Source organism: Piliocolobus tephrosceles, chromosome 2 (genome assembly GCF_002776525.5).
Source record: "Piliocolobus tephrosceles isolate RC106 chromosome 2, ASM277652v3, whole genome shotgun sequence".
Lineage (NCBI taxonomy): Eukaryota > Metazoa > Chordata > Mammalia > Primates > Cercopithecidae > Piliocolobus > Piliocolobus tephrosceles.
This window is the reverse complement of record NC_045435.1, coordinates 154,098,654-154,115,194: the sequence shown is the minus strand read 5'-3', so window position 1 is coordinate 154,115,194 and position 16,541 is coordinate 154,098,654. Positions and strand designations below refer to the sequence as shown.

Below are 16,541 nucleotides of genomic sequence, written 5' to 3'. Positions count from 1 at the left end.
CTGGCTTGTAGATAGTTTTGAGGTGCTGTGCTCTCACAGATGTGTCAAGGCCTTCTTATTGATTCACACCAAGGACTCTGCCTCTGTCTCAGTTTTTCTGCAGGGTGGTTGATCTGTTGACTTTTCACCAAGATGCATTCCTCTGTCAGTTGCATCAGAGCTGTCATGAGCCTGCCTCGTGCCAGGGAGAGAAGGAAAGACAGTGTTTTTATTTGTCTGCTTCACTGTGTCTTTCTTCCTTTGGGATCCCGTCTCAGGAATGTCAAAATAAAATTCTGCAACTGCCCTGATGAGGAATGCTAGCTGATTGAAGAACCAGGCCCCTGTAAGCAGCACTGCCTGCTGCCGAGAGGCCCCCGATGGAGTTCTGTCAAGCCTGACTCATCCTCCAGCTCAGGGAGGCCTGGTGGTCACTACCTTTCTGCCCCAGCCAGAGAGCACATTGCAAACATCTTAAAGGCTTGAGGTTGGCAGTTTAAGGGGGAACGGTAATTCACCAAAGCATGATGGGAAATCTAACGGAGAGCAAAGAAGGGGTGAATGGGATGTGTGCCCTGTCCCCTAAAGAAGGGAACTCCTCCTCTTTCCCATTTCAGGAGAGTGTTAAAAAGGTTGCTCCCACTTCTTTTCTTCTATTGGCTTCTGCCTCGTTAGCCTTTTTATTTGCTCCTTCCAAAGGTAAAAGAGTAAGTGTCTGATGTCAAATGCAGGCATTTAGTGGGCTGTACTTACTATCAGGCAGTGTTATGAGCCTCAAATACAAGGTCCCAGGAACCACTCTTCTTCCTTTTTCTATGTCTAAACGCAGCAAGCTTTCTTCTACTCCTTTCTCCAGGTAAGGAGTGTGTGAGTGCCAGAGTCAATAAGGAGGGGCTGGCACACAGACAGAAAAGCACCTGATTGTAACAGCAGATCAGTTCAGTGTTCTACAATGTGATGATCACAGTGCACATCCTGAGCAATTTTCCAAATGACTGAATCATTTATTTGTTCCACTCTTCATTGAAAAATGAGGTAGAACTTCATCCTACCTTGAATTAAAGAGGTCCCATCACTCCTATCAAAGCTACATTGCATTGCATAGCATTTCAAGCAGAATGAGCTAAGCCTTTCATTGACTTCATTTTGCATCCTATGCAAATAGAACTAATCTTAGCATCTCTGAATTAGAAGAAAGTTCAAAAACATCCCACCAAATTTTCTCTAACTGTCTGCTTGACTTTCTCTACTGTGTGTTTTGCGTGTGGTCCTGCAGTTTCTGCTTGAACATTTCCAACAATAAAACACTTTTTAACAAACGGGTTCTTTCATTTGGTACAGGTTTATTGGAAAATGCTTCCTTTGTTACTTCTTTGTAACCTCTTAAAATTCTGTTTTTCCTACTTTTGGAATCAGAAAAAAAAATTATAATATCTATTCCTACGACAGTACTTTAAGTACGTGGATGGTTCTTAGACTAAGTTATGTTGCAGTAATCTCAGTGGCTGAAAGGTTTATTTCTTACCTACACATAGGTCATCTGAGAGTTGTACACTACCCTCACTTAGGGACTCAGGTTGGCAGAATAGCCACGGTATTTCTGTTGAGCTCCACCACTCCACGGTATTTCTGTAAAGTTCCACCCCTAGATTTACCTGTCAAGCTGTCTCTCCACAGTCCTGCTCACCATTCAGTTCTCAGTCATTGCAGTGGGCCATCTCACACTGCACTCTGGTCTGCTTTGTCCCCACAATATGGACACAGCCCCTCTCCTTTATTCTCCAAGTCACCATCAGCATAATGATGTTATGGGTAGCAGGTCTGCTAGAGTGTTGGGGTTAATGGAAGAAGGGCAAGTTGGGAGAGGGGGAATGGAGGGGAAACGTATATAAATAATCTCACCTTGAAAATTAGACATCACAGTTTCAAAAATTCCTTACCTGTCTCTCCCCTCCTCCCACCCCAAACTCGGGTCCGTCTTCAGCTCACTGAGGAAACCCACCCTAATTTCTTCTCAGTTCTCATGTCTTGGTCCCACCTCTGTGTCTCCAGTTGTTATCAAAGAGAAAATTCAACTTGAGCATTACTTTTTTCAGCAGAGAAATTTAGCTCCTTTTGTCTTAATCTCTTCCATTCTTATTTATTCTAATGCACTCTCCTTCCTAACCAAAGGGCTTCTTAATATTTCTTAGGCAAAATAATTATCTGCCAAATCCTCCGTATTTAAAGAGATAGCAGAAGCTGAGAAATTAGTTTTTCTTGATGTCTTAAAAAGGTCATTGCAAATGTTTTTCTTTCCTACCAACCCCATTTTAGAGAAACTTTCAAAGACTGTAAGTGTGAGGGTTAATATTAGGGGTCAACCTGATTGGATTGAAGGATGCCTAGGTGGCTGGAAAAGTCTTGTTTCTGGGTATGTCTGTGAGCGTATTGCCAGAGGAAACTGCCATTTGAGTCAGTGGACTGAGAGAGGAAGATCACCCTCAATATGGGTGGGCACTATCCAATCGGCTACTAGCATGGCTAGAACAAAGCAGGTGGAAGAAGGTGGTATAACCTTGCTTGCGTGCCGAGTCTTCTGGTTTCCTTCTTTTTCCCATGCCAGATGCTTTCTTCCACTCTTCCTGCCCTTGGACATCAGAATCCAGGTTCTTTGGCCTTTGGACTCTGGGACTTGTGTCAGTGGCTTCCTGGGAGCTCTCAGACCTTCAGCCACAGACTGAAGGCTGCACCGTCAGTGTCCCTGGTTTTGAGACTTTCAAATTTGAACTGAGTCACTACTGTCTTCTCTCTTCCCAGCTTGCAGATGGCCTAACATGACAGGACTTTGCCTTGTAATTGTGTGAGCCAATTCTCCCCAGTAAACATCCTTTCATATATACACACATCATATTAGTTCTGTCCCTCTGGAGAACCCTGACTAATACAGTAAGCATGGATCATAAGGGTGAATTTGGGAGTGCTGAGGGAGTCAGAACATGAAAGACTTTGGAAGACCTGCTAGCCTATATACATTTTGATTTTAAGCAGGGAATTAACATAATTAGTGGGTTCTAAGGGGCATGGGAGTACAAGTGAGACAAGGAGACAAGCTGGGAGACTGTTGCAGTAATGCAGATGAGAAGGAGCAGTAGGAATAGAGAGAAGTGCTGGAGTCAAGCCATAGTTAAGAGACAGAATGGAGAGGATCTGATGTGGGAGGGTGAGTGGAGAGAGGAATATCAGGAATGATGCCCAGTTTTCTGTTTGCAGCAACTAGATGAGTGTTGATGCAATTCACTGTGACAGAAAATAAATGAGTAGGAATAAATTTAGGGGAAAACGATGTTTCATTCTAGACAGATCATATTGTAGATCTGTGAGGCATCCTGCAGGATCTGGGAACAGATTATCAAGTCAGATTTTTCAGGCAAGACTGGCCAGTGGGATCTGCACCCTGAAGAAGAACGAAGCTGCCTCTTAGAGCCCCAATATTCCAAGGAAAACCTCTGAGCAAAAGGCCCCCTTTGCTGCCTTGTTCTTATTTGAGGTCTGATATTCTTTCCTGCAAATCTTTGGCTTAAAATGTAGAAATGATATCTAAAGTGCTTAAGACTCCAGTAGCCTCCACCCTGGGAATACATGGAGACCTTCCTCTTCATTTAGATGTGTGACCAAGCAGAGGGATTGCTGCTGATTCAGGCTAGTCACTTTAAAAAGTATCACTCGGGAGCTGAGGATTTAGCCCTTTTGTTAGAAGTGAATGGTTGCATCTTGTGTGTGATGGGTGCAAAATATTTACCAGTGTGGTAAATATCTGGTATTGTCTGTGCACTATTTCCCAGCCATTTTTCACGTAGGTACATTTAAAGATTTTTTGCCTTCCTAATAATTTTTGTTGTCATTGCTATTTTGCCTTCAGAAAAAAAAATAGAAAAAGAAAAATGTGATGAATAGGGCCCCACTCAAATCATGAAGCAGGAGCTGCCATGTGGAAGCTATATACAGGGACTCACACATCTAATGCCAATGTAAACCAGGGAGGCTGTCTGCTATGCATAAAAGAGTACTGGAATTGGAAGCAGGGCACCTGCCTTCAAGTCCCAGGTTTTCATTCACGAGAAGGTCCCTTTGGCAAGTCGCTTATCTCCTTTGGGTCTTACTGGCCTTATCTAAAAAATGGGCAAATCATTGTAGTCACTGCTGCATCACAGGACCATTTGCAGATTATGGCAAAAAGTCCAAGTAAAGGGCTAGAGAAACCAGAATTACATCCCACATGTTCCAATCTTAGACTCCCAGGCTTTGGTTCCAGACCAAACATCTTTCATCTACTCCTTCTCATAAAGTTCACATTGCCTTCAGCTGCTGTGGCTACATTCTTAATTTTTTAAGAAAAATAATTGCTTTCTTTTACAGTGCATAGTATGGGACTGGGACTCCAATGGCAAGCATGACTTCATTGGAGAATTCACCTCGACATTCAAGGAGATGAGAGGAGCAATGGAAGGGAAACAGGTACATGGTCAACCATTTTCGGTTTTGCCTCAAGTCTCTACGATGCATCCTTAGAACCCAGCTACAAATGAAACAGTGAGAAGCAAAACATCAATGTATGATTAAGTGTGATAAGAAGGGAACATGGTAGGATGTGAGTACCTAGATTCTAGAACTAGCCCAATCCAAAGCAATTGTGCGTCCTTGGACAAGACACTGACCCCAAACGTTAGTTTCTCCATTAGTAAAATGGAAAGGTTAGATGAGAGTATTTCTAACTTCCTTTAGCTGTGTAGCCTTGAAAACGTGACTTAATCTCTCCATGCCTCATTTTGCTCTCCTAAAAATATAAGAGTGATAACTGTACCTACCTCATAGAATTTTGTGAAGATTAAATGAGACAATTCAAGGTGCTAGCAGAGCACCCAGCACATAGCTACCATTTCCAAAATATCTGCTATTAACAGTAGTATTCTTTCTAGGTCTATATTTCTGTGATTTGGTGACATTAATAATAATTTCATGCTTTGGAGAAATTATTTGAATCCTCCAAATTTTCATATGAGTACCAGGTTTTCTTCTAGTTCCGTCATTTTACTCTTACACACTTGATGCCAAGACCTGTACACAAACACTACCACATACCACTAAGACACATTGCCCCACACAGAAACCTAAACTTCCCTCAGACACACACACTTTCATATCATATAATATCTAGATGGATGGATAGATAGATAGATAGATAGATAGATAGATAGATAGATAGATAGTCATCTGGGCCCAAATCATGCAACTTCTTCTGTTACCTGTTTATTGTTCACTTGCCCAATTTCCAGCTGAAATACCTCTTTGCTCGGGGGCTTTCTCTATCTGCTGGAGCCTGTTTTATCCATGCCCAAAGCAAGCTAGAAGTGTGGAAGAAGATATAATGGGAGGTAGCCCTCAACAAATAACTAATGGAAGTTGGGGTATAAATACCCCAGCCCCCTTGCCCTTCAGTTGGCAAAACTCTGAGGTGTGTGCTCTACACAGTTTCCCAGAGTTCCCCAGCAGGCCCTAGTTGTCCACAGTGGTAACTGACTTGATAATGCACCATTTCTGGGATGCTTCTTCTATCTAATATCCCATTCCTCTATTCATGCTTCCTGGTATGAGATGAGAGGAGATGAGAGGAGATGAGAGGGAGGTGTCCCAGATGGCCTACTTGCATTTATATTCTTGCCTCAAAGTTTGCTTCTTGGGGAACTCAACCCAAGACACCTGCTATTCTTACTCCAGAGTTCACTGTCCTCGTGGAGCAGAAAGGAGTGAAAGCAGAGGGCCCAGTGCTTTTGAGAAAGTCTTTTTCTTTAGAGATAATACTCTGTGCCTGTTCTGATCAGAAGTGCTAATTAGAGATGCCCCAACTCATTTTTCAACTCTCTCATATGTAAGGTCAGGATATAGCCAGACTGCATGGAAATGAACTAACTTTTTTTAGATTCAGAAACTTAATCTGAATCAGACTATTTGTTGAACACATATCTTTGGTCTGGAAACGCAATGGAAACAGTGACAGCTTTTCCCTTAGCTCCTGCAAAACCTGCTGTAAATGCTCTACTAGGTACTCAGCGTTACATGAAACTTGTCAAACACACAGAGACCATCACCCACAAGCCAGGATGCAGAGTTTCAGAGGCACAGTTAAAACCAACACTAAATTATAAGGAAAGTCGTTCCCAAGATAACAAGGAACATAGCTAGAGAATATTGCTCTATTGAATTTGCAGAACTAGTCCTATTTAGCTACTAAATCAATGACAGCATTCATACCACCTGCTAGAGTTCTAAAGAGTTTTATAAAGTTTTGCCTTATCTACTTCTATGAATAGAAATAGTCCAAGCAGTAAATAGGGGAAATATTTCATCTTATTAATTAAATATTAAAAGTAAGAATGTAACACATATCATAAATGAAATATACCAAAACATAATGCTTTCAAACAGATCTTTTAAGTTCCATTGAGGAAATGGACCATATGCTAATGTGCTTTTCTGTATCACTGAGATACCAGAAAAACTTTAGTTTAACTACCCAGCCACCGTTTTGGTATATTTATACAGTGGGGAATATTCTCTGATTTATTGATTCTACAATATTTATCGAATAGCACCTAGTAAATTCCAAGCACTCTGCCAGGCTCTAAATGTGCCACGACTAACAATGCTGACATGGTCCCTGCCCTCCTGAAGCTTACAGAGTGGTGAGAGTGAGGATAGAATAGAAACACACATAAAAAAAGTTAAAAGACGACTACAATTTGTGACAAACACTATTACAAAACGGAACCAGTTTCATTATAAAAGTGTGCATATAGAAAAGATAATCTGACATTTAAGTTGAGGCCCCTTAAGGATTAAAAAGAAGCCAACATGTAATGAGTGAGAGAAAAGCGTTTGAAGCGAAAGGAATAGTAGTGCAAAATACAGAGGCAGGGATGAGCTTGGTGTGATTGAGGACATGGAAAGAGACCAGTGTATCTGAAGCAGAGAGTGAAAGAGCCATTCATAGGATGTAGTCAGAGATAGAGGCAGAGGCCAGGAAAAGCAGATTCTTCTAAATGTGATAAGAGCATGAGCAAGCTGTGCTTTCCTATACAGTAGCCACTAGCTACATGTGGCTATTTAAATTTAAATTAATTAAAATAAAATTAAATAACAAATTAAGTTCCTCAGTCATGCTAGCCACATTTCAAATGCTCAATAGTCTCATGTGGCTAGTGGCTTCCATATTGCATAGTGCAGATTCAGAATATTCCAATTATTGAGAAAATTCTACCGGACAGTGCTGCAAAGGGTTCTAGCTAGAGAATTACATGATTGGTTTCAATTTTTTTAAATATTACTTTGCTACTGTGTAGATAATTAAAGAAAGACAAGAGAGATCTGTTAGGAGGCTACTACTATAGATAAGAGGTGATAATGACTTGGGTTAAGGAAATAGTCATAGAGATAAGTTGGAGAGACTTAAAACATATTTTGGAGCTAAGAGCTACAAGGTTTGTTGAAGGCTTGGATATAGGGAGTAAGGGAAGGAGGAAATGGTTGACTCAAAGATAAATGATTAAATGGTGCCATTTCCTGAAGTGAGGAAGAATTGTGGTAGGGAGGTCCAGTTTATGAGGAAGTTTTCAAGATTTGGTTTCAAAAACTGGTACTCAGAGGAGATGTTTACTGTAAATATATTTTAGGAGCCATCAACTAAGAGAGGACATTTAAAATCAAGAGAATGCATGAGTACACCTAGGGAGAGGGGATTGAAGAGAGGTTGTAGGTGGCTCGAACCCTGAGAAATGTCAGTATGTAGCATCAGAGAGAAAAACAGGAGACAGCATGTTTCAACTTTCCTTTTCCTGTGGGAGTTATGATTCTATAGGTACAGGGTAAATTCTTAATTAACTTTGATTAGTTCTTGAATAACATTTATAAGCATCCTTAGTTTGGGGTGGCCAAAGGGGATACTTGCAAGAATAGAAGAGCTACTCCAAAACCTTCTAGAAGAAGGAAGAAGGCATTGTGGTTAATAGTCCAGGCTTTGGAATGAAACTGATGTGGGTATGAATCCCAGGTCTACCAGTTACCACCTGTATGACCTGGGAAAGTCCCTTCTCTTCTCTGAGCCTCATCTTCCATCTGTCAAAAGCGGGCTGTAGGGAGAGTTAAATGGGATTGGGAAAGTAAAGTGCATAGCCCATAGTTATATGCCAACTTCATCCCAAGACAGATGCAAACTATTTAGATCTGGTCCATCAGGACCCCCTACCCACCTCAAAAGCACAAGGACCCCAAGTATCTACAGGTTTGATTCAACTTCCTTGGAGCCCTCTCCTGCCTAACCCATACTTGCGCATCTTACCCTGAGAAGGAAGTGAGTAGACTTTTCATGAATGATCACTACAATTTTTAATAGAATTTGAAATCTTTAACTCAATATATCCTGCTTGATGGAAGAAATTGAGATTAATAGAAATCATTGAGAATGACAAAAAATGGCACAGCTAATTTTAGTGTCTTTTCTTTCCAACTGTTAGGTAAATCCCTAAGCCACCTGTTTTACTAAAATATTAGAGGAAGCTTTGGGGCAAAAGACAATATCAGTTTTGACTGATCCGGGAGAAACTTGGGCTCTTTTGTCTAGAAATACTAAATCGACTTTGAGATGGACTATAATTCTTGTTTATCAAGTTCCACCCACCTGGAGAGTAAATGAGAAGAAACTCTGAGGGAGGAAAGAAAGACAACATTCATTATGGACAGATTAGGAGATTAGGCCTTTAAATGACAAAAACAAGGCTAGAGGTCTGATTTTAGATTCTGCTTTGCATGTTTTCTTCTTTCTTTCTTTCACCCAAGAATTCCACATTTTGAAGGAGTCATGGAGGACCCTTCATTGGTATAAGATCTCCCTCTTCTAAATCCTATGTAGTTGCCCAGTCCTGCTGGCACCTTCCAGTGATGAGAAACTACAGTATCACTTACCTGTTGCTGAGTGAAAAATTAGCCCAAAACTTCCAGGCTGAAACAACAATCACTGAAACAACAATCATTGAAAACAACAATCACTATGTACTCAACATTCTCTGGGTTGGCAATTTTGGCTGAATTGTCTGCTTCACATAGTGCTCCACATGGTGCCTACAGAATTCACTCATGCATTTGTGCCTCAGCAGCAAGGATGGCCAGGATATTTCTCCAGGTGTACTTTTATCCTTCCAGAGACCATTGTATGCACTGGGAACTTTTAATATGGCCCTGAAAACTTCCCAGAAGCAAGAGAGGAGCCAGTCCCAGTACACAGGCACTTTTCAAGCTGGTGTTTATATCACATTTGCTACTGTCCCATTGGCCAAAATGAGTCATGTGACTAAATGCCTCATCATTGTGGGAGGGAGCTACACAAATGCATGGACACTGAGAGGAATCGATGATCAGAGGCCACTGCTATGTCAGGCTATCCATTTGCATCTGCCTCAGAAACAACTTCATTTTCAGACACTTCTAATTCTCAGGTAGTGAAATGTTGTCTCTTGAGTAGAAATCCAGAGATTCAGCTTTCATAGGCTGGTGGGCAGGAACATTCAATGACTCTTGGATATTTGATTCACAATTGATTTTGTCCCATTAAATCTTCTGTAGGCTGGAGACCTATTCTCCTTAGTTCCCAGCTGACTCCTCAATTCCCAGCCACTCCTGTAGCTCTGATCTTATCCCTCAAAAAGGCCCCTTTGGAGATCTACTGTGTCACTGTTGAGACACATGTCAATCCGTTATTTTAGCTCTCTGTGAAGTTCTATGTAAATTTATTATTGTCCCTACTAAATTTCTCTAGCCTGACTATTCACTATTCACTATTCCTAACCTTTTGAGTCAATTCTCAGGCAGTAAGACTCAGTATTTGGTCATCACTCAACTGTATTCCTGCAGATTTCTTCTTCCCTGTACTGTTTGATTTGACCATATTAATAGTAAGCACTGATATGTGCCAGGCCCTGTTCTAAATTTATTACATGGATTAATCAGTCTTCACAATAATCCTATGAGATAGAGTATAATTATAAGCTCCATTTTGGAGAGAAGATATCCAAGACATAGAACAATCAAGTAACTCACCAAAAGTCACATAGCAGGGAAGTGGCATTGCTGGGATTCTAACCTAGAAGTCTGACAGCAGAGTCTCACTCTCAACCACTTCCCCTTATTGCTCTTCTAGATGCAAGAGTTACCACGTAGGGACTATTTGTCAGCCCTCCAGGTCGGTTTGTCCTCAGCAGCACCTAGGAGTTTGGCCTTATGGAATGACTCGGCTTTTTCCTGAACAGATTCTCATGCGACGACCCTTCTTTCAGGTGCAGTGGGAGTGTATCAATCCCAAGTACAAAGCCAAGAAGAAGAATTACAAGAACTCAGGCACCGTGATTCTGAATCTGTGCAAGGTATGTATGCAACCCTCTCTTCCAGGAGTATGAAGTTAGGGCTATCTGAGAGGAAGAGTTCAGGTGGTGTGGTGAGAGGAAAAAAGTATAAAAATGATGTGATCTTTTAAAATAAAAATAAAAATGTCATGTATTAAAAAACATAAAATGAGAAATGTAAGCATGGGTGGTCGTGGAGCTATGGCAGTCCAATGTCACCATCCTCTCCCCAGGTACACCCCTGCCCCAAGGACAGGAGAGTTCTGCTGATAGGTTAGGATCTTCTCTGCCCAGAGCAGGGCTAGAGGGAGATCTCCAAATGGGGAAGCCAACATTTCTAGAGCACCTACTATATGCCCTTCACAGTGTCCAGTGTTTTTGTTTGTTTGTTTGTTTGTTTTATTTTGGTTTTGTTTGCTTTGTTTTGAGATGGAGTCTCGCTCTTTCACCCAGGCTGGAGTGCAGTGGTGTGATGTCGGCTCACTGCAACCTCTGCCTCCCAGGTTCAAGCAATTCTCCTGCCTCGGCGTCCCAAGTAGCTGGGACTACAGGTGCGTGCCACCACGCCCAGCTAATTTTTTGTATTTTTAGTAGAGATGGGGTTTCACCACGTTAGCCAGGATGGTTTCAATCTCCTGACCTCGTAATCCACCTGCCTCAGCCTCCCAAAGTGCTGGAATTACAGGCGTGAGCCACCACACCCTGCCTGTCCAGTGTTTTATATGTGGTACCTTACTCATACTGAAAGCGTACCATAAAAACAAGACAACAGGAGATTAAAGGACTTACGAATTCCTTCCAGAGGGGCTACAACTTTGCAGAGAATCACATGTACTAATAATTAAACTTCTTAACTCAAACCTGGGAGTGATGCTGCCACTAGTCGAGTACTTACTATGCAAAAATAACTACAACAAACTCTGTTTAACTCTTACCACAACCCTGAGATGTCTACTTTCAACTGAGTTTATGTACCTAGCTCAGAGTCACACAAGTAGTAAATTTAAGAGCTGAGATTTTAACCCATGTGTCTCTGATTCCACCATACAGGACTCAATTGCTATCCGGATGATTGATGTGTGTGTATGTGTGTATACAGGCATATGTATATGTATATGTATATGTATATGTATATGTATATGTATATGTGAGGCCTCTATCAGGGCTATTTTGGGTTCTATTCCAAACCAATGCAATAAAGCAAGTCATACACATTCTTTCATTTCCCAGTGCATATAAAAGTTATGTTTACCCTATACTATAGTCTATTAAGTATACAATAGCATTATGTCTAAAAACATACATACTTTAGTTTAAAAATACCTTATTGCTAAAAATGCAACAATCATATGGGCCTTGAGTAAGTCATAATCTTTTTGCTGGGGGAGGGTCTTATCTGGGGATATTGATGGTTGCTGACTGATCATGGTGGTAATTGCTGAAAGTTGGGGTGGCTGAGATAACTTTTAAAAATAAGACAACAATGAAGTTTCTCGTTAATTGACTCCTCTTTCATGAAAGATTTCTCTGTAGCATGTGATGCTGTCTGATAGCATTTTGCCCACGGCAGAACTTCTTTCAAAATTGGAGTTAATCCTCTCAAACCCTGTCACTGCTTTATCAACTAAATTTAGGGAATATTCTAAATTCTTTGTTGTGATTTCAACAGTGTTCACAGCGTCTTCACCAGGAGCAGATTCAAGAAACCACTTTATTTGTTTATCCATGAGGAGTAACTCCTCAACCATTCAGTTTTTATCAGCTGCAGCAATTCAGTCACATCTTCAGGCTCCACTTATAATTCCAGTTCTCTTACTATTTCTACCACATCTCCAGTCTCTCCCACCACTGAAGTTTTGAACTCCTCAAGGTCATCCTAGAGGGTTAAAATCTACTTCTTCCAAACTCCTATTAATGTTGATATTTCGACCTCCTCTCATGAATCATGAATGTTCTTAACGGCATCTAGAATCATGAATCTTTTCCGGAAAATTTTCAATTTACTTTTCTCAGATCTATCAGAAAAGCTACTGTAATGATAGTTATAACCTTATGAAATGTATTTCTTAAATAAGAAGACTTGAAAGTCAAAATTACCCCTAGATTCATAGGGTGCAGAATAGGATAGTGTGTTAGCAGTCATGGAAACAACAATAAAACCCCTTGCACATCTCCATCAGAGCTTTTGGGTGACTAGGTCTATTGTTGATGAACTACAACATTTTGAAGGGAATATTTTTTTCTGAGCAGTAGGTCTCAACAGTAGACTCAAAGTATTCAGTAAATCATGCTGTAAACAGATGTGATGCCATCCAGGCTTTGCTATTCCATTTATAGAGCATGGGCAGAGTAGATTTTGCATGATTGTTAAGAGCTCTAGAATTTTTGAAATGGTAAATGAACATTGACTTCCACTTAAAGTCACCAGCTGCAATGGCCCCTAACAAGGGAATAATCCTGCCCTTGTAGATTTGAACCCAGGCAGTGACTTCTCCTCTCTAGCCCGGAAAGTCCTGATGGCATCTTCTTCCAATATAAGGCTGTTTCATCTACAATGAAAATCTGTTGTTTAGTGTAGTCACCTTCATCAAATGATTTTAGCTGGATCTTCTGGATAAATTTTGGCAGCTTTTCCATCAGCATTTGCTGCTTTATCTTACACTTTTATGTTACAGAGACAACTTCTTTCCTTAAACCTCATGAACCAACCTCCTCTGCTAGCTTCAAACTTTTCTTCTGCATCTTCCTCACCTCTCTCAGCCTTGATAGAATTGAAGAGAGTTAGGGCTTTGCTCTAGATTAGGTTTTAGCTTAAGGGAATGATGTATCTGGTTTGACCTTTTATTCAAACCACTAAAACTTTCTTCACATAAGCAATAAGCCTATTTCACTTTCTTATCATTTGTATATTCACTGTTTTAATTTCAAGAGCTTTTACTTTGCATTCACAACTTGGCTGTTTGGTGAAAGAGGCCTAACTTTTGGCCCACCTCAGCTACTGATGTGCCTTCCTCACTAAGTTTAATCATTTCTAGCTTTTAATTTTAAGTAAGAGATGTGTGACTCTTCCTTTCACTTGAACACTTAGAGGCCATTGTAGGGTTATTAACTGGCCTCATTTCAATAGAGTAGTGTCTCAGGGGATAGGGAGACCCAAGGAGAGGGAAAGACATGAAGGAATGGCCAGTCGGTGGAGCAGTGAGAACACATTCAACACGTATCAATGAAGTTCACCATTTTATGTGGGCTTGGTTCATAGCACCCCAAAATAATTACAATAGTAACATCAAAAATAACTGATCACAGACCACCATAATGGATACAATAATAATGAAAAATTTGGAAATATTACAACAATTACCAAAATGTGACACAGACACAAAGTGAGCACATGCTGTTGGGAAAATGGCACCAATAGTCTTGCTCTACGGTTGTCAGAAACCTTCAATCTATAAAAAAATATAAAGCTCAATAAAGTGAGGTACAATAAAAGAAGATACATCTATATATATGTGTGTGTGTGTATGTGTATACACACACACAGATAGTCCCCAATTTATGACAACTCAACTCATAATTTTTTGACCTTATGAAGGGCTTATTAGCATGTAACCCCATTGTAAGTCCGGGAGCAGCTGTATATACATGTATATATGTATATATACAGTCATGCTCTGCGTAATAACATTTTGTCAATGACGGACCACAGATATGACAGTACTCCCATAAGATTATAATGGAGGTGAAAACTTTCTATCACCTAGTGACTTGTAGCCATTGTAATATAATTACTTTATTTTTTAAATAAATTTAGTGTAGCTTAAGTGTTATAAGGTCTACGGTAGTGTATAGTAACAGTCTAGGCCTTCACATTCACTCACCTCTCACTCACTGACTCACTCAGAGCAACTTCTAGTCCTGCAGGCTCCATTCATGGTAAGTTCTCTATATAGGTGTGCCATTTATTATATTTTATACCATATTTTTACTGTGCCTTTTTATGTTTAGATGTGTTTAAATACACAAAGACTTACAGTTGTGTTACAGTTGTTTACAATATTCAATACAATAACATGATGTACAGGCTTGTGGCCTAGGAACAATAGGCTATACCATATAGCCTAGGTGTACAGTGGGATATACCATCTAGGTTTGTGTAAGTATACTCTATGATGTTCATGGAATGATAAAATCACCTAACAATGTATTTCTCAGAATGTATTTCCGTCATTAAATGACACATGATTGTATATATGTATATGTGTGTGTATGTGTGTGTATACATACATAGATATATGTTTCCTAATATATTAGAAGGAACCTAATATGTCTATATACAGGATCATATCCTTACCTAACAAGATAGTGAGGCAAAAGAATAATTTGTCTGCTTTGGGTCATATCCCTAACCTTTACACCAATCACTGAGACTAGGGGATAATGTCTTATGACTGGCCACCTGGGGTCATTGTATTAATCTTTTTTTTCAATATTTTATGATGCTTTGACAACTTTGGGCCTTATGAATCTAAGAGGGACTACTCTCCCAATGTTAGCTAATTCCTATGGACAGCAAACAACCTGCCTTCTAGCATGCCTTTGACATGCAAACCAATCATTTTTTTAGTTCAAACCCCCAATCACCCCCCTTACCAAACTCTCACACACGAAGCCAATGTTCTCCCACCTTATATGACCCGAGGGTCAGGTATCAGATAACTAGAAACTTCTCCTATGGTTTTGACAGATTTCAAAACCTGCTGAAATTATTCAAACTATCCAGTCCTAGGCCTGCTTAGCTGCTTGCCCTGACTCACCCACTCCTTCCTATGGAAAAATAAATAAATAAATAAATAAATAAATAAATAAATAAATAAATAAATAAATAAATAATTTGCCTGCTTTCCCCTCATTGCTTTTGCTTCCTGACCTATCCTGGTGCTTCCCTCCTGTGTGGCATAACATGCCTCCTATCCTTTGAAGAACTCTGAGCAATAAACTCTTCTTATAGAGACAGCTGTCTTCATGTCAGACATCTTATCATAACTTTACAAATCAAATCCTGGATGCATTCTAAACAGTTATGTGACTACCCCTGTGCCCAAAGAAGCAGGAGAAAAGATCAAGATTCAATGGTTATTTTTCTCCTTAAGGTGACTGTGTACACACAATTTTTTTTTTCTTCCATGAGTTGCTCTTACAGTTCAGTGCTCAGAAGCACTGTTATTTTGCTCACTTTCAAGTTCTTATTTCTTTGATATACAGACACAGTAGCACAGAGTCCCAACTATCAGGCAAAGCACTGCCATCGGGACACCAAAAGTAAGCACTATTTAGAGACCAAGTGAACATCAATTCTAAGAAAAGTATGCCAATAGATGTGTGCCACCTGGAGGTGATATCTAGAGAGACGAACATTGATTTTTTCGGTCAGTCTCTAAGAAGCTTCCTGAGCATTAGATGGAATCTGAGAAGTGACAGTCAAAAATTACAGTTACTGACTCTCCAGATAGGATCCAGACTGTAAGCTCCATGGCTACAAGTACTGTATCTGTTTCTCTAATCATTGTAGTCCTAGAATATAGTGCATAGTGAGTGTTCAATAAATAATTGTTGGCCGGGTGCAGTGGCTCAAGCCTGTAATCCCAGCACTTTGGGAGGCCGAGACAGGTGGATCACTAGGTCAGGAGATCGAGACCATCCTGGCTAACACAGTGAAACCCCGTCTCTACTAAAAAATACAAAAAAAAACTAGCCAGGCGAGGCGGCGGGCGCCTATAGTCCCAGCTAATCGGGAGGCTGAGGCAGGAGAATGGCGTAAACCCAGGAGGCGGAGCTTGCAGTGAGCTGAGATCTGGCCACTGCACTCCAGCCTGGGCGACAGAGCCAGACTCCGTCTCAAATAAATAAATAAATAAATAAATAAATAAATAAATAATTGTTGAATAAATGAATACACGAATATCACCAAGAGCCAAGCCAAGCAGCAATATCACAAAGAAATGTAAATTAAGACCAGAAATCCCTAAGGTACTTGAGTACACAGATGATGGCAGCTGGCATAACCCAACAACCATACTGGCTTCCAGCATAGAGGTCAAAAGGATAGACTCTCCCAGACTTGCATCATTT

General features: G+C 40.4%; 1 protein-coding gene across 1 annotated transcript in view; it reads left to right on the top strand.

Moving 5' to 3' along the window:
- CPNE4 (copine 4) overlaps positions 1 to 16,541 on the top strand; it is a 511,472-nt gene that overhangs the window by 448,087 nt on the left and 46,844 nt on the right. Inside the window, exons 10-11 of the mRNA XM_023207426.2 lie at positions 4,378 to 4,476; positions 10,344 to 10,430. Coding sequence (XP_023063194.1) covers positions 4,378 to 4,476; positions 10,344 to 10,430 — 186 coding nt within the window. The remainder of the gene's footprint in view (positions 1 to 4,377; positions 4,477 to 10,343; positions 10,431 to 16,541) is intronic.